General features: G+C 32.3%; 2 protein-coding genes across 2 annotated transcripts; both read right to left on the bottom strand.

The window, feature by feature from the left end:
• Positions 1-2244: 2244 nt before the first annotated feature.
• Positions 2245-15400, bottom strand: LOC117124592 (ketosamine-3-kinase-like). Its single transcript, XM_033270885.1, has 7 exons — positions 15263-15400; positions 14362-14505; positions 13902-14089; positions 13262-13421; positions 12461-12656; positions 4257-4431; positions 2245-3190 (listed from the first exon to the last, which is right to left on the bottom strand). Exons 2-7 carry the CDS (start codon positions 14500-14502, stop codon positions 3127-3129), a joined length of 924 nt encoding a protein of 307 aa, XP_033126776.1. The 5' UTR covers positions 14503-14505; positions 15263-15400; the 3' UTR covers positions 2245-3126.
• An 823-nt stretch (positions 15401-16223) lies between these two features.
• On the bottom strand, positions 16224-19328 carry LOC117124593. The gene is made up of 5 exons (XM_033270886.1): positions 19305-19328; positions 18923-19034; positions 17959-18200; positions 16919-17060; positions 16224-16614 (listed from the first exon to the last, which is right to left on the bottom strand). Exons 2-5 carry the CDS (start codon positions 18998-19000, stop codon positions 16309-16311), a joined length of 768 nt encoding a protein of 255 aa, XP_033126777.1. The 5' UTR covers positions 19001-19034; positions 19305-19328; the 3' UTR covers positions 16224-16308.

A 19328-nucleotide genomic window follows, 5' to 3' on the forward strand; every position in this document is an offset into this window, starting at 1 on the left:
TTTTATAATATAATATTCAGTCACCGTTGTTATTACATTGTTGTCTCAGGTATAGTCTATGGTGTATAATAGAATGGGAGTGCACTAAAACAAATCTTAAAGAGATTTCACCCCTTTCGAAGGGTAGGCTCCTTCTTAGAAAAGCCACTGGGGATGGAGAAATGAAGCTTGTGTAACGAACCAGGAAGCTACGCAGCCCAGAAGAACACAATATAAGCGCATCACCACGGAATCAGTTATTGAATTACAGATATTTTATGTTTTCATTTATTAGTTGTAACAACACAAGACGGGGAGTAAATAACACATACAATCACACCTAAACAAACACACATTTATATTTTCAATTACAGAGAATCACGGATTGTTAAAGAAACTAAATGGACATAATAAAACAAGTCAGTTAGGAGCTGTTGGCGCGGTGATTGTTTCTTGCTGTCAAAATTCCTGACTTAACAAAGCGAGTAACAGAAACGTCGAATCAACTGGTCAGGTGCAGCGAACCGTAATGGAAGAAACTACCGACCAACCATCAAAGAAAACCGATCACGCTTTAATTTTCAAAGTTTAGTTTGTGTAATGGAAATTTAATTTGTATATATTAATTTATTTATCTACAAAAGTACAGCAACTACTGCTGAATTCCAAACAATTAAAACGCATTCTTGTTCAGCGCTATGATTATAAACTATGAATGAGGTGCAACGCCCTCAGACTTCACATATATTGCAGGTACATAAATAAACTATCATAGTCATACAATACTATGAAATATAAATTTAGAATATTAATATTAACGGGGTTTTTTTTGGTAGTGACCGTACAAATGTCACTTTACGGGATATACTCTCTTGAACTTAGAGTCATGCTAGCTGATGATCAGAAGCAACCGTAACATCAAGAATGGAGGATAATTCCTCCATGCATCTAGCATCACATGATCACTCAAAGGTAACCATGACAACTCTTGTATCAGAAATAGATTCAGCAACATGAGTTGATTGCTGATACAACAGAAGACGACCAATTAATGATTTGACAAGTTTACAGAACATCCATGTTAAATAGTCTGCGGAATGGCGCAAATTCAAATTCTTTATTTATTTAGCAACTAAGTAAACATAGTTGAATTTACAATAAAAAACATCATACAGTATAAATATATATAGAATCAATTCAGAATACAAATTTAAAATGTTTAAAATACGATAAAATTAAAAAAAAAAAAAAATCTCAAAGGTTTACAGAACAAAAAAGAAACTGGCAGAAAAAAAAAAAAAACAGTCAAATTCACGAAAACATACAAGAGATTGCACAACCTGAACATAATAGAAATTCAATATAGCAATTTCATTAGCACTTGTTGTTATTATTATTATTATTATTATTATTATTATTACATTATTATTACATTATTATTATTATTATTATTATTATTATTATTATTATTATTATTAATTGACTGTGATTACATTATATTCATCCTTCTATACCAGCTAAAATGTAAACATCCTCAGCTCTCAGTTCTCAATTGACTGTGATTACATTATATTCATCCTTCTATACCAGCTAAAATGTAAACATCCTCAGCTCTCAGTTCTCAATTGACTGTGATTACATTATATTCATCCTTCTATAATTGCTAAAAATGTAAACATCCACAGCTCTCAATTCTCAATTGACTGTGATTACATTATATTCACCCTTCTATACCTGCTAAAATACAAACATCCTCAGCTCTCAATTGACTATGATTACTTAAAAACTTATATATTCATCCTTCTACACCTACTAAAAACATCCTCAACTCTCAATAGACTGTGATTACATCAGAGCGATTACATCATATTCATCCTTCTATACCTGCTACAATGTAAACATTCTCGGCTCTCAATTCTTGATAGACAGTGACAAAGCTTGTAGTTTCATTCACAAATATATCCGTACTTAATAATCATCCAATCACAGTGGTATTACTACCATAACTGTAATCCTTGTTTTAAAATTGCGATCTCTTGTTGAGAATTTTACATTTTGTTCAATTTAACTATTGACAATGAATGATGATATGCCACATGAAGATTATGAAATTAATATGTGGAATTACTGGTGTTTTACGATTCCTGTTATTTATTGCTTAATCACCAATCAATCATCAGTTTCAGGATTTAAAAGATCCTATGATTTAAAAGATAATCCTCAAAGTCTCAAGGATTACAGAAAAAAAAACATTGGAGACACAAATTGCTTGATATATCAAGGTTCGATCTTTAATTTGTCCTTCGGAAATTATGTTGAGAACATTGAATAAACATTTAATAAAATGTAAGAGATAACAATAATGTATAAAAAGAATTTACAACATTTATAATTAAATGTTGTTTCTACCATTTTATCATATATTGAATAATGAATAATTTCAACTAATTAAAAATATTAGAATACAGCACATAATATATATCTATTTAGAATATTTATTTACGATACCTGTTAGCTAGTAGACAACTACTGTTTTAGATCTCTATGATGCTTAGCGAGTGGAGCCATATTTTTAGAAAAAAAATCCTGGCTTCTTACAGGATTTGAACCTGTACTCCTGGGATCTGAAGGCAAGCACCTCAACCACAATCTATAGTTTCACTTAACCATATGATAGCATTGATCCATGTCAGCGATCAATGGTTAAGGTTCAATAAATGTTCAACACACCTATTACATATCAGCATGCCAAGAACTGCCATGCAATTTAATTACTTTAGTTCTCTTGGGGGCGCTGTTTATAGCTAAGTTACATGAAATCACAATATTAATGTCATCATAAAAAGGGTATCATCTATTTTGTAATTTTTCATTTATTTTCAAATAAATGGAGTGATAGGTTGATAATTCCTTTGCTAACTTCTAACTAAATTTGGAGTAAAACTTAGATGATAGGAGTAGACCTATGCGGGCTTCGTCCGTAGGATATATACATATTGTTAATTTTGTTGTTTAAAAATCCTTCTTTTGATAATTGAATGAATAGTTTTTTAATTACTTCCATAATGATACCAATGATTAAAATAATGTTGATGATGTATGATAAAAATGCTGAGAATGATGATGACAAAGATGATGAAAATGATTTCACCTCAAAAGTTCTTTCATAATTGTCACTGACCTCCCCCTATAACCTGATCCAAAATGGTTCCTGTAAGAACAAAAAATTTTTGAAAAATATAGTAAATGAATACAACAAAACAACAGCTGTCAGATTAACGTCGTTTCTCCTTTTTTTTGTTTGACACAAACAGATAAAGTTACATCCATCAGTGGAAAATAATGCGCGATGAGATTTTGAAAATGATATACAATATCAATCAAAAATGAAAACAATAGAATTTCAATAAAAACTGCCACACTTCATTGGCTTTAACAAGCCAAAGAAATACATCATTAAACAAACAACAAAATACAATTATAAAAGCCAATAACAGAGCACTGCTTTCAATAACAAAGCACTGCCTGCCTGAAAAGTAGAACAGCCATAGACGCCTGTAACGAGATACAAGTGTTTTTTTATGGCAAATTATTGGGAAATATTGAATAGCAAAGCTAGTTATTCTATGGGGATGTATGCATCTGACCATCCTCCATGGTCTGACAGTGTCCTTATTTATATTGAATAGCAAAGCTAGTTATTCTATGGGGATGTATGCATCTGACCATCCTCCATGGTCTCACAGTGTCCTTATTTTAAATTGGAGCGTTGTAATTTTCAAGGATATGTGAACCTTCTATTATTACAATAGAATCACATACAAAAGTGTAATTGAGTCTAGAGTGAAACGTATCAAACCCAAAAAACATTTTCATCATTAATAATTTATAATTATAATAATTTTTATAATTAAAATGATCATTATCATTATTATCTTATTATTATTGTAATTATCATTACTGTAATTATAACCCTCCCTCATCATCAAATATGTGTAGAAATGAACATTACCTTCATCTACAGAGTACATCTAAATTCAGGTGTTTGTATGCACAAGAATGTAGCAAATTTAAACGCTTGTGAAAGTTTCAATAGATTTGTAAACTCTGTATTTAAAGTTACCATGTTTAAATAAATGTTAATATTATTATTCATAAATAATACAGAATACAGAAACTTTATTTGTCCAAAAAAGGAAAATTGTTTTGTTGATAAGCTCAATAAATACAAATACACATAACATCAATATCTTGATTGGTAGTTTTGAGATTCTTACCAATGGTTGAGATAATGGAAAAGCTGGTATAATTTCTGACGTTTATCATGTCCAGGTTGTTTTGGGATCAAGGAATGATACGCATCATAGAATTGTCTGCCAAAGCCGCCAAACATCCCTGCAATCCCAAGCTCGTACTCCGAATGGCCGTAAAAACTAGCAGGATCAAAAATAACTGTCAAAATTGTAAAAGGTAAGTAAGAATAAGATAATTTGCAAATGAATTTGAAATCTGTGGGCACGCAGACTGATAGTGAATTACTGTTACGATCAGAATTATAGAGTGTGACGTCTGGTGATGCTCTTTTAAGGAGCTTCCTATCCATAATCGTAAATTAGATGTACGAGCCTATATTATTGCTAGTGAGGGTGTATCCATGTAGTATGGAGATTATAATATGTTCAAACTTTCAACAGTTGTTAACAGATGAATGTGAGATATATTTATTAGTGTCTGGGGGGTTATTCAAATATGCCCCATAGACAGTTTTTTCATCCAAGCAATGGTCTCTTTAGAAAGACGGTCAGATGGGTCAATCGCTACATGCATTACCAGGCCACCAGGTCAATCACAAGAAAGCAGTCTATATAACAGCACAGATGACTGAACAGGTTTTTATTACAACACAGTACTTTTATAACAATGGTATTTGTCTACACATTTGTGACTTGACATAACATAATAACAATTTAGAAACATGATTGACAATTATAGTATATCAAAATAAACTACAAGTTGTCAAAGTGACAAGATACAGTAAGATCAGTGAGTACAAGCTGGAGTGATACTGTGATTTTGTGACTAACAACATCAAATCATCCTCTCATCTCATCCTGCGATGTATCTTATAAATATTAATAATAATAATAATAATATTATTAATAATATTAATATTAATAATAATACTTTTAATAATAATTAATAGTAATTATTATTATTATTATTAATATTATTATTAATAGTAATAACGATTATGATAATGATAAAAATAAAGACTGTCTCTTATACACATCTAGATGTGTATAAGAGACAGTCCCTTTACTTCACATCTCCTTATGCCTTCTTGCTTATTACTTAAACATTTTCCCTCCTGTAATTTGCAAGTTACCTTACTCCCAGTTGGATTAGTATGAAATGTGTATTTAAAGGCAAAGACTTTTCATCCCAGGGGAACTATTTTATGGAAGTAAAATAAAATCATCTTAATAAGTTGTTTGAATTGTGATATGCAATTTATTTCTAGCAACTGAAATACTATAATGAGAAATGGAAATAGCGATAAGTATTAAAATATGTATGTACAAATAAATCTAGTATGAATGACTATACATAATTAAATGGAGGCATTTAAAAAATATTTGAATTTCATAATGACATCACAAAATTAGTAGATATGAGTAACCCAATAGAATGCTGAAATTACATACTGTATCTACTGTTATTCAGAATGTTGTGGTAAGCTTTACAATAAAGTATTGTAGTGGAGATGCAGCTAGGTGTTAAGATGCTTGCCTATCAATCCCAGGGTTCTAGGTGGCAGCACAGGATTTTTTTCTCAAAAAAATGATGGGGCTTGGGGGGGGGGGGCCCTGTGGCTTTCTGAGAGTGTTGGCCTTTGGGGTCCCTGTCGCCAATTCCATTGTAGGATTTTAGGTGCTCATTTTTTAACTATGTTTGTCATTGCATTCTAAATATTTTTAACGAAAATAAATGATACGAGTAGCGAATCCAGGAATGTTTAATGGGGCCCATACCACCTCAGCCCAACCATGGTTGGGGCTGAGGTAAGACAATTTATGATTATGGCACCTCTAAATGGCCGGAAATGGCATTCACAGACTTAAAAATTTAGGGGGCCCCTTTTAAATCGCCACTGGATATAATATGATATACAGTCGATGTCAGAGAAACATATGCTGTTATTAATCAACAAAATCCTTTTGGGTCAGGGTGCTGGATCGAGGACCATGTGGTTAGGGGCCTCTAGGGGTCGGGGGCACCTACAGGTCCGGGGCCCTGCGGACCGCCCGATGAGAGCGCATAGGCGTTACGCCACTGTATAATAGAGACTTATAAAGTTTCTCATTATTTTCATTCATTTAATAGGGCCCCTGAATATCGGCTTACCTTCTAGGATACAATGGAAGGGTATACAGCATGGTAGTTAACAAATGTATAGATAAAATATTAAAATATGCGTAATAATTCAAGCTTTATTTTTTTAAAGTGAGTGATTTTTGTAATGACAGTTGTTTTTGAATGAAACGACCACTTCAGATAATGTTATATCATTTTTTGGTATTAAAAGAATTATAAAGAGAAATGACAATGAAATTCAAAGCCTTTGATGGAGGAAAGTATGAAATTATGCAACTACAGAGTAGACTAGAATATTTACAGCATGTATTTTTGACAGGTGGTCTTGATAACCTTCACACAAGATCAAAGTCACAGTTATTACAATACTCTTCTTACAAACATCTTGTTTTATTACTTTCACTTCAGAATAGAGATTTGCTTACTGTCTGCACTTATCTGGCCTTGTGTTGGTAGAAATACTAACATCTGCTAAACTTGCCTATTATGGGATAGCCAAGTACATATGTGATTGTAAACGAGACTTGTCAACGAATGGAAATCAGAATTTTTTGTTTTTTGAATGAAACTTCCTACACGATGAATAAGTTTGTACAAATTCAGTGTGGATTTTTATTTATCATTGGAGTTAAGTTGGGTAGAGGTGCATGTACTCTTAAATGATGATATTAACATACAAAGATTGTGTAAACTGCCAAACATACAGAACCTGGATCTGGATAAATAATCAATAAAACTCCGCTAAAGAGCTTCACATAAATTGGGCCAAAAAAACAAGTTGCCATTTAAATAATCTTGCATTTTCGCGCCGCACATTTAGGCTGTAACGATCAAGAGGAAATAGTCATTAAGAAACTTTAGGTAGCGGTAACTTTTACTACGAAGAAATGGGAATTCCGAACTAAGCAATGCGCATGCACAGTTACCAAATAACGTCCGTGAATTATCTATAAAAACACAGTGAGCATGTGCATTGAGTAAGTGACGTTATTGAGCCATGTCGAGCGTGCGCAGTTACAAAAAAGACGTCTTAGGAACCAAATAGCGGCTGCGAAGAGGGTATGAAATAGAAACGGGAAAACTATATGTGTTATGGATGGAAAATAATGAACTTGCGCGGGTTGAAAGCCTCTATTTTTTCAGTGTTCGTCAGGGGGAATTGCACTTAAATTATCGTAAATTACCTGCATACGTAAGTTGAATTGGAAAAGAAATCTTTACAATGCTAGGAGACTTGAAGAAGACCAGAAAAGTTATTGATTTTCAAAGTGATTTCTAATTATTGCTGGTTATCTTTTAATGAAGACAACCTACTAAAGGAAATAGTACTATAACAACAAATAAAAGTCTGAATTTAAAAACTCTTTTATCAAGACAATAATAATAATAAAATTAATAACTATAATTAATAATATGTCAAGTTAGTATTTTCCTGAGTCAGTAACTTTTGTCTCCATTTCCTATACGTACGTAAAGGACACTCACCCTACAGTATACCCTCAATTATTGATATTACCTTGTTAACAACAATATTTTAATCTTCTTAAGATTAAAGACCTAATCGATATTTAGTAAAAACATATTTGGTGTAGTTATTGTAGTGTTGCACCTTCGGGCTGCTTTGTTGTGTTCTTCCCATGTGGAAAATCTGGATTACAAGACAATGAGTGGTTGACAGCGGTGCTTTTGAGTGTGAAAGGTGAATTAGGTCTTAGAACATGGTAGAATACAAGCAACATGTGCTAAGTGCACACAAGGAGAAAATCTGTCAAGACTCGGTTTATGCAAATGAGGTGGATGTACGGACGTGTGAATTTAATGATTAAGAAAGAGGACACTGCACTTGTGGAATTAACAGAATTACAGTTTAATGGCTACTGGTATAATATTATTGTAATAACAAATGCAATTAGAACAAATTATTTACAAATTTGTGTCAAGGAGTAATGTAAATAGGAAAGAAGTGCTGAGAGTGATGATAATCAGTAGGAGGAGATTGAAAATGGTAATGATACAGTGAAGATAATGATGATGATGGTGATGACAATGATGATGATGTAATTATTATGATAGTGATTATAATGATGATGATAGTTATAGTAAAAGTAAGAATACTTTTAAGAACATTAAAATGATGATGATGACAACAATGTAATAATGATAATAATGATGACGGTGGTGATGATTATAAATATTAATAATAATAATAATAATATTATTAATAATATTAATATTAATAATAATACTTTTAATAATAATTAATAGTAATTATTATTATTATTATTAATATTATTATTAATAGTAATAACGATTATGATAATGATAAAAATAAAGATGAATATAATTAAAACATTAAAAAGTACTGTAGAATTATCACAAAAAAAATGTGTTTTTCTTTACAAGCTCAATTTAAACAGATCTCTGGAACAGTAGGGCCACTTATTCATATGACTTTATGACACAAGGCATCATAAATTAGTTTAATTTGGGTATTTAAACAATATAATTTATGGAAAATATGAGTTAAATTGAATTAAAATATGTTGGAATGTAACTTTATTTATTTAGCAAAAAGAAAGAAATTAACTCAGCATAAATCATCATAAAAATGTACACTGACATAAAACAGGAAAAATTATGTTTGGATAGCATAGGCATTTATCATAGATACAGTAAAACATGAATGATTACAGACATTATCTTAGCAATGAAATTTTTACCTTGAACATATTAAGGCAGCTGTACAATATATACAGTAGTTATATTTTTCAAAACTTCAAATGCTTGTGCTTTTATTAATGGTTTCATTTAACATGATATTAGTTGATGGAATTCCTGTTCTTTTTTCCCCTCTGAAATGCTAGGCATAACCAGCTGTTACATCAATCTTATTATAGTATTTTGAAGTAATAAAAAAAACTTTTTCATTCCCCCTATCCATGCAACAAAAAGCTAGCCTCTGTTCTCAAAACAGTTGCTTTTTATACTTGATAAATGGCTACAAAGTATTATTATTCATTCCTTATTTTAAGATTGGTAAAAAATATAAATGATAACATTACAAAAACTCACTCTATATAGTTTAGAACTAAATAAATAGTATAAGACGAAGGAGAAAAATATAAAAATACATGAAAAAGAATTGCATCCAATATTGGTAACATCAACCTAGGCACCAAATTGGAAGTCCATCAGTATACGGAGCACCTGATTCCATATTACAGAGCTCCGTGTTACTGGTAAATCTACAAGTTCTTATGGTGTCTTGGCACTCAGCTGTGTGTGGCTGGGCAAAACTGTAACCTGCTACTTTGCCCGAGTCACCTTAGGAGGGGTCTGGGAATGCGCTAAAGTTGGTGCAGATTGTGACCCCATAGTAAGCTTGCATTCTGTTGTGCCAGAATTTTCTTACAAATTTCTAACATCTTTTTATGTGCATAGAAACTTTTTGCATTATGTGCTATATAAGTAGAACTTACTATTATTATACCCTGTACAGTAATTATTATTAATATTATCATTAAAATGCCAGATATCTTTACTGCCATTATCACTATTATTATTAGATGATATTGCTTTTTTGTTGCATGTTTACTCTAATAGAACCAGGGAATTCTCCTGTTTATGATATTCATGACAGCTTATCAACATCAATTTCAACTTAAACACAAATCATAATTAAATCATAAAAAAACCAATGACATATCAACTTACATATATCCATCCATACAAGAGAAAGACCTTTTACCTAATTATATTAACTAGAGAGAATTAATATTACTAGGTAACAAGATATAACAACTAAAATTACTTTACAGAAATTTCGAAAGGAATATGCTTTTGTGTTTGTGCTTATCTGCCCCGGAGGTGAGGGGATTTGACACCAACAACAGTTGCGTACTGTTAATTAATTTGTAATAATGACATCAGGTTACCTAGTAGAAAGACCAAAAAAATCTACTTATGGTTGCTTAGTAATACAATCTTCATATTGCTTTTGTTTAAAAGCATTTCATTTGCACATTTTAGAAATGCTGAGAGCAAAGATTATGCATGTTCGACTAAATGTGATGAGGTAGCATCTGGGATGTGGGATTAGATCCGGGATAATAGTATTCCAATCTCATTTACATGTTGTTGTAACGTGCTGTTGATTAAATATCCATCCATTTTTTATAAGAGAGTTGGACAACTTAAAAGGAGATATTAAATGCTTGATCGTGATCAGAAAACTAATAAAGTATGCAATTTCTAGCCTATTGATACTTTGCGAATGGATGTTTCAATTGATCATGTGGCAGTTGCTTAGTACATAGTAGTCAATGGGTCCACATATATGGTAAGTGCTGCATTATGGGATAGATTTCAGGATATATACTTTCCAAACAGTTATAGCATTATGCATGGCAGATAATTCAAAGAACCGTTTGAACACCTGAGAGATGTATTCCATATAAGTTGTATTGGGGGTGGGGGAGGGGAACCACTTAGCCCCATTCAAATGTTGACCATAATTATAATAGAGTGAAAAAAAAATTAAAAGAAAGGATTTAAAAAAAAATACAATATGTCTTTAAAATGAATTTAGTTGAACAAGTACAGTAGCTATTTCATATAAAAAAATTTTGCATTACTCATAACATCGTTATAAGACAATAAAACCGTGTTTAAATTGTACTTCATAATTATAATATCACCACTAAAAACGTACCGTAATTTAAAGTGGTATTAAAATCATCTACGTTAACAAGTAATATACGAGGAGAATCAACTGCATGGGAAGAGCTCCTCCAACATCAACTACTCTCATCATATCCTCTCACATAGCATTCTACATCACTTATTAAATATCATGTTTCATGTAACAAGGCCAATGTATGACAATTATCAATCATTTTCTACTTCACTCATAAGTTCATCCGAAAGCAATACAGTTGTATCATGTTCCACTGAGGGATTACATAATAAATTAATATATAATTAATCTCGGGGATAATCACAAGTCATAGTACTTTTGTTATAGTAGAATTTTAAGGCCATCTACAAATGGATCATTAACTAAATTCATATTAGGTAATAATTTTCGCATTAACAACTAAGTGAAAGGTCAAGTTTATTCACTTAGAACTTTACATTAATTTTTATTATTTATACATAAACAGTAATAAACTATAATAGTTAATTACTATATAAATAGTAATGAAATATTATAGTTCATTATAGTTTATTATTATTTATATAATAATGCACTATTATACTTCAACAATCTGCTAATTATGAATGGTATTTATATTGTTCAAACTGCAAATAACAGTAAAACAGATTTGGATAAATTTAAAATATAAATAAATAAATTTATATGTTTGTGTGCACGTAAGTATACTGTATGGTTGTGTGTAAATATAATGTTTATATTTCATATATATATATATATGAGTACAGGAGGATATTGTATCTACACTATGAATTTAAATTCAAGTTTAAATATACAGTACATTGATTGTAGTAAGCATATATTTATGTGTGGGGAGTTAATGCACCAGTAGGGAATACTCTACACATGACATACTGTCAATATACATATTTTAATATGAATTTTCTAAATCAAGCATCAGTTCAAAAGTTATGGTCAAATATAAAGTGTTTTACTGAATACAGCATGGGAATGTATGGTAAATTGGAATAAGGATCACTTATGCTTAGTGACAGGGTCTGCCTTTTCAGTACGTATTAAGGTTAGGCTCACCCAAAATCCTAATTAAATTAGGTAGGCCTGTGAATTGTTTAGGGCCTTGTCTTAGGCCTTTTAATATCATCCACAGTTATACAGTAGATGCTTATGGCAGTAATCCTTTAATCGATCTGTTTTTGTAATGCTTATCCAATTTGACGTAAATTGCCTGAGAGCAAATCTTGTCAATATTCGATTGAGATGACATGTTGAAATGGTACATATTTCCAAAACCAGATTCATCAAGTGACAGATGTGGATGGGGAAGGAATGAGTCTGTAACTCTTCCAAAGATACAGCCCACATAAAAGATGACAAAAACAAAATGGGAGAACTCATAAGGTGAATATAAATGCAATGGATTTCAAATCTCACCTGGTTCAGTATCGGTCTCTTGGGTGTTCCCTGACCAAAGATCACCATGGAGCAATGCTGGTCTCACAGTCATACTTTTGAAGAACTCAGGAATCCTCCTTTCCACTTGTGGCCAGAGGTCTCTAGTTTCTCTGTCATTGTACTCCCTCTCTATCATATCTAGTTGCATTTTTAAACGGTGCTGGGCATAAAATTCCTGGAAAATGTAATTTGGATTTGCAGAATATATTAATCTTTGCGCTGAAATTTGACAAATGATAATAAAAATATATTGTAAATTCTTAATATTTGTGTTATAAACAATGCCATAATACACATTTGATAGGAAAATATATTTCTCCAGCTGATTAATGCATGTACCTGGTGGGTTTTAATGTCAGACCCATGGTACTAACTCAAACTGATTAATCTTAATGTGAAGTGCTTAGTACCCTCTGCAATATGAACTACATAAGACTAAACCTCTGTCCACACTATCAAATTTTCTTTGAAAAAAATCCCTCTTGTATGCCCATATACAGTCATGATGTGCCTATATATGGTCATGATATGCCTATATATGGTCATGATGTGCCTATATATGGTCATGATATGCCTATATATGGTCATGATGTGCCTATATATGGTCATGATATGCCTATATATGGTCATGATGTGCCTATATATGGTCATGATATGATGTTATTTAGGCATGTCACATGTTTTTGTCAAATAACGTTTGATAGTCTGGACAGGGCTTAAGATTATTATTATTAAGATTATATATAATTATTAAGATTATTATAATTAGTATTTACTCACCAACCAATCACTCTTCCATTCATTATTCATAGGTAAGTATCCACAACATGTTGTGATATGAAAACCAAACTGTGATATGGATTTAACAGCCTCTGCTTTCCCAACATAGCCCTGGTTGGCCTCTTGTGTTAGTCGTAGTTCATCATTGTGTAGGTGAAGCCTAGCAATATAGGATTATGGCATTATTAAAAACACCTTAAAAATCAGAGGATGGATCATTTTAAAAGAAAATACAGTAAACTTGGTGTGGAGTTGAATAGCTTGATGAAGATGCTCAGTTTCCAATTCCAGGATCCTGGGTACAAATCCTGTCAGACTCCAGGATTTTTTCTCATGACAAAACAACTCCACTCTATAAGCTTCGGTATGGGACTTCATAGAGCATCATGTGCATACATTTGTCATGTAAAGGGATTTCCCCCATTTAATAGCATAGTGATTAAGTCGCTATTGGTAATGCTTGGCCATTGCATAAAGGATAAAATAAAAATAAATAAAATTAGCGAGATTTAATAATACATTTGAATCTGGTGGAACGGAGCCACTGTCCCTAAACTTCATAGATTTCATATTGGACACCAAGGGTTGGTCTATCAGACTCTTAGATGAATCATCCTTCAATATAATACCTATAACATACCTTGCTAAATTTTCACCTAGCTTGGCAGAGTGTTTACCTAGGCCTCTCATATCAATATGCTCCATGATAAATATAGATCCTTTAGAAGAGGGGTGGGGGACAACATTGACAGGGCTAGGAACCTTGATAGTATCTGTTGACTGAATGGCCTGAAGGCCTGCAAACTCACCATCAAACATTCTCTTTGCCTAAAATGTAGAGAGAAAACATATTCAAACCACATCTATCAACAAAAAATCTATTGAAGAACCAGGTTTGTTGGAACCAGGAGATAGGTAAAAAAATATTATATACCATTAATTGGTAAACTTACAACATACTTTACTCTTGTAGCAATCTCACTACTTGTTAACTGTTCCTATAAATTTAAGACAATTGACTTCTCTTTTAATGGGGGATATATTCAATTTAAAGTATATGAATATTGCAATAAATTATATTTCACATACAAAAGTCTCACCTCAGACTGAGTGTTTACTTTGAGAAAATATTTTCCTAACTCTGTTTCAAAACTTTGTCCATCACTTATACATCCTCCAGCGGTACTTCCTACACACTTCACAGTCTTCACGCCTAATTCTTTTTTGAGAATGTTCTCCATCAGCTATGACAGAAAGAAAAGAAAAACATACATAGAAATACCGTCTGTGGTAAAATGAGAGAAAAAATGATTTCACATTCAATTGTCAATCAAAAGAATTTTTCATTGATTTACGTTGAATTTACTATGAATATCCACAAATTGATTACCAATTTCAACAGTATTTTTGTGTAGATAATATTTTAATAATAATAATTTGAAGTTAATGATGCACATCCTCATCATTTGTTTACACATAGCACTTCAATGAGGGTGCACCACAATTTTTTAAAAGTGTAGAAAACAGTTGTATACTTTTACTATACTGTAGATCTAAAGGTAATGGACCATCATGGTAGGCTCACAAGTTTTGCAGAAACAGAAATAGGCAAGTAGCAGCAGTCTCAATAAGCATGAAGGTAAAAGACTTCAAGGCATCATCATCATAATGTACAACACAGTCCCTCACTCTCAGGCAAAATTCAACAAAATATGAGTTGTATTTGTATTTTTACTATATTATTTTTGTGTTTTTATCAATTATTTGTACTGTATCTCATAGCTTCTCGTTTTGCGCATTATGACAATAATGACACATATATTACTAGTAGTAGGTTAGGCCTAGGTAGCAGGTGCACAATTGGTGTGTATGTGTACTACCAGCGCCGTGACGTGTGTCCGCCGTCATCGTGTGACAGCTAGGCTAGCACTTGGCCTAGCCATAACCTAAGTAATATTTAATATGCGCTTTCTTCATTTCAAGCCAAGTAATTTGCTTTACCTTTTAAAATATTTATTTACTTTTCTGTACGTCAGGTCTGTGCTTTTTACACGATATTCCCTTTCACACGTGTGAAATCAAAACAAACTTTCTACTTTGCGGGTCATACCAAAGGTCATGTTGTGATGGTTTGCGCGTATGAGGGCGACATTTCCAATTTCTTGTTAATCAAGACAGATTTAGAGAACTAGCTGCGGCCGTTTTGCGCGATAAACGATTTTGCAGACAATATTCAAGATAAAATTATTTAGTTAAGATATTCAGCCACTGTTCTTACGGTGCACACTAGTAAATCATCATCACCGATTCCTCGTCATCATACTCATTCTCTTTCATACAGTTACAATAGCTTTATGTTCTTCATCGCATTAGCACCACCATCATAATCTTTTATTTATTTTTAATTAATAGTTTGGGCGTAGTGTATAGCTTAGATTCTTCGTCCCTGTACAATTGAAATCGGGACTTGAAAGCAACACTACCGATGTATTATTAATGTTATAAGACTAGTGTATGATGGCATCCCCATAAGGCCTATTGGCTGATCGTCATCGACGGCAGAAAAGCACAGAGTGGCAAGCGAGGCGTTTGTTATTAAAACCTTTTGTAACAGAATGTAACACTGTATAAGTTTCTTTTAATTTTAATTTAAGGGTTTAGAATTTTCACCAAACGATCTTGATTGAATATATTAATGATCAAATCTGGGCGTCTTGGTACTTTAATTGTATTGAAAGTGCATTCCAGAATAAAGAAAGATATATCAATTATTTAAACACAATCTAAAATGTGGAGATATAGTTCTTATAGATAAAAAAAAAAATACGATCAGATTGGTCAATTTTATCATAAATTGGAATGTTGTACTTGGGACATTAATATATGCAGGGTTGGTTGAAATTTAAATGAGGTATGACAAACAGTTGAATATAAACTTTAAAAAACTATAGAAAACATTTCATATTTTTCTCATTATTTGTTTTATTATATCTTATTTTTTGAAATAGAAACACACAGTAGAAATGAAAAGAATAATTAACACAAATTCAATAGTCTCTCAGTTTCTCTAGTGGGACCTCACTCGTTAAATACTTTGGTTTTGGAGAAAAATATTTCTTCTTAGGTTTTATATAGTCCAGATATTCCTGCAACACCTCCAGTTTAGAGTCGTCTTGATAATCCCAATGAATACTCAAGTTAGGAGGTAATTTTACTGACGAAAGTTCATCGAAGGTTGTGCTATCCTTGACTTCTGTTGTGTAGAATTCAATGACATTTTCAATTGTTTTCATTTTGTTGAGCAAGAAGTTTGGCACTCCATGTTTGAAAGAATTGTTACATCTAGCAAGAATCTGAAAATAAAAATGAAGAAGAATTGATAGACAATAACTAAGGCAGGAGATGTGAGAATAGGCTATTGTGACTGGATAGTTATAGTGCCCAACTTCAGTCTTAATATCCTTGGTTCAATCTCGGCACATTCCAGATTTTTCTCTCAACTTTGACAAACATAATTATCACACAATATGCCAATAGAAAATTCATTTCACACTTAATTCTGTACTAATTTAATAAATATATTTTTATCATTATAAATAGAATTTTACTAATTCTGATTAAAGAAAAAGTGTAAACATTTTCTCTCTTTATACTGACCTTAAATTTTGATAAATTATCGTCTAGTGTTTTGCTGCACCATGTATCAGCAGCGACATCTGGGCAAACATCCATTGTTATCACCTGTATTCTTTCTCTCACATCTGCTGGTGGATTGTACACTGGCTTTCTTACTTCAGGCCTTAAAAAGGTCAACACAGAAAGTAATCAGATAGACCCTGAATAATAACCCAGCAGTGTATCTAAAAGTATTGACATGTGTTGGTTGGCTGTCTCTTATACACATCTAGGGGGAGAGATGGGTGATGGGAAAATGAAAGACGTTAATCTGGGGAAATGAGGAGATATGAGTTGATTTTTAACTACAGTAATTGAGTGTCATTTTTTCTGCTCAGCTAGTTTTCAGTGGGAGAGGAAGTGCTCTTTGGGGAGAGTTCCGTGTCAATCATGCATCTTGTTCAGCACCAAACCAAATTGAAATCATTCAGTTCTTACCAGGCATCTATCCACAGCTTTTGACACCAGAACCAGACTTAAACCCTGTACAGACTATCAAATTTTATTTGACAAAAACATGTGACATGACTAAATATGGTCATGACGACATCACATCATGACCATATATAGGCACATCATGACTATATATGGGCATACAAGTTTTTTGTCAAAGGAAATGTGATAATCTGTACAGAGCTTTAAACTCACACCCCTTTGATTTGAAAAACTTAACAATAATAATCTAATTCGTTGGAATGTATTTGATTGGCTCCCATTGTTAAGCTTTGTCTACAAAGCTTAACAATGTTTGTCTTTGTCAAATTTCATCATAAAAAGCGTCATATAAAATGTGATGGAACATAGAGTTGAACACGTTCAACTTTTTTGATACAATTTGATAATATGGGCACATCACATCTTTATGCACATAAAATTTGATAGTGTAGACAAAGATTTATTCATGCCATGAATCATGTACACCTGTGTCTGCAAAAAAGAGAATATAATAACATAATAATTTACTAGAATATACACTTTTATGTTATATGCTTCAAAATTAATAACTATAAGTTAATATGTACGTTTGGATAATCTTCTCTTTAGACTCTTGTAGCACCTCCATGTAGCGTGCTTCTACTTCCACCATCTCAGTGTCTGGTTCAACATCGGCACTCGGACCACTGCCATACAAGAACTTGCTTACCCACGATTTCTCACTCTCATTGTCCATCAACTTCAATTCATTGTGATTGAAGATAGGATCTTTTTTACCAATGTCTGCTTTGCCTCTGATGAATGTTGTACACGTTAGCCCTATACAATTCTGCAATTTTGAAAAAAGAATTCAATTTGCATAATTTTTTTTAATTCTTTATTCTGAATTGTAAAATCAAAAGCATACACACAAGAATGTTTTAAAATGCTGAAAATTTTCATAGATTCCAAAGACATGAATATGAATGTTTTCATTTTAGCTATGATTATCAATGAATATTTAATTTCCTGTTTTTTTTTCTTATTTTTCAACATAAAATATTTAGACAAGGGTTTAGCTATGATTCGGGATTGAATTAGAAGGCGCCTCCTAGTAGTCTACTAGGCCCTGGGGGGGGGGGGGAATAGCTAGAGAGAGGCCTACTTTTTACACAAAATTGTACAGTAGGCCTAGTAGTAGGCCTACTTTCTATCGCTCTGATTCATCAAATCTTAAAAAAAACATAGGTCTCGCTTTTTAACACAACCACTGCCACCTAGGCCTATGTCAAACCACCAACTATGCTGGTCTGCTGCTATCGTTAGGTCCTTAGGCCTAGTACTACTAGTACTTACAGAAAATAGGTTCAATCAATGGGTCTAGGCCAGTAGTAGGCTATACATCGGTTGTTGCCCGTTGGCAGACAGAAGACGATGCGCTCCACAAAACAGAGTGGAGAGAGGCCTACTTACCTAGGCCTAGCCTAAACCATTGGTGCTACTTACTCATTTACCACATTAAAAGAAGAAGTATTCCGAAAGTTAATGGAACATATTACTGTGCATACTTACCGATCCTTTATTTGACAAAATTCCCCATAAATGATGTTTTTTAGCATACAATTGCAATGATTTACGAACAACCTCCATGCTTCTGAGCGTATTACATTTCTCCTGCTCCTGCCTAAACCATTTAGATATAATAGGTGATCAAATTTTTAATTTTGATTTAAATTATTGGAAATGAATACACAAATATAACAAGTAACATAATATTCATTAATAATTAAGTATATTTAATTTTATGCTATATTTATATATTTAAAAAAATTAAAAATAGAAAGTTTTTATTGTGATAAACTTGTATATTAATAGATTATTCCCCGTTTATGATAATAAAACATTCCACTATTATATGGCTTAGTGTAAATATGATACAATATTTATTACGAACCGTAACGATCTGAGGGTATGTTCA

This window comes from Anneissia japonica, unplaced genomic scaffold (genome assembly GCF_011630105.1).
Source record: "Anneissia japonica isolate Jap-2015-1 unplaced genomic scaffold, ASM1163010v1 scaffold287833_len2544123_cov190, whole genome shotgun sequence".
Lineage (NCBI taxonomy): Eukaryota > Metazoa > Echinodermata > Crinoidea > Comatulida > Comatulidae > Anneissia > Anneissia japonica.

Bases quoted from the DNA above. Each gene is read 5' to 3' on its own strand.
- LOC117124592 (XM_033270885.1), bottom strand. From the start codon at position 14,502: ATGGAGAACATTCTCAAAAAAGAATTAGGCGTGAAGACTGTGAAGTGT. The intron at 14,090-14,361 runs GTGAGACTTTTG...TCTACATTTTAG, and splicing joins AAGTAAACACTCAGTCTGAG to GCAAAGAGAATGTTTGATGG. The intron at 12,657-13,261 runs GTGAGTAAATAC...TACATTTTCCAG, and splicing joins AATGGAAGAGTGATTGGTTG to GAATTTTATGCCCAGCACCG.
- LOC117124593 (XM_033270886.1), bottom strand. From the start codon at position 19,000: ATGGAGGTTGTTCGTAAATCATTGCAATTGTATGCTAAAAAACATCAT. The intron at 18,201-18,922 runs GTAAGTATGCAC...TCAAAATTGCAG, and splicing joins TTTTGTCAAATAAAGGATCG to AATTGTATAGGGCTAACGTG. The intron at 17,061-17,958 runs GTACATATTAAC...GACCTTTTTAAG, and splicing joins AAAGAGAAGATTATCCAAAC to GCCTGAAGTAAGAAAGCCAG.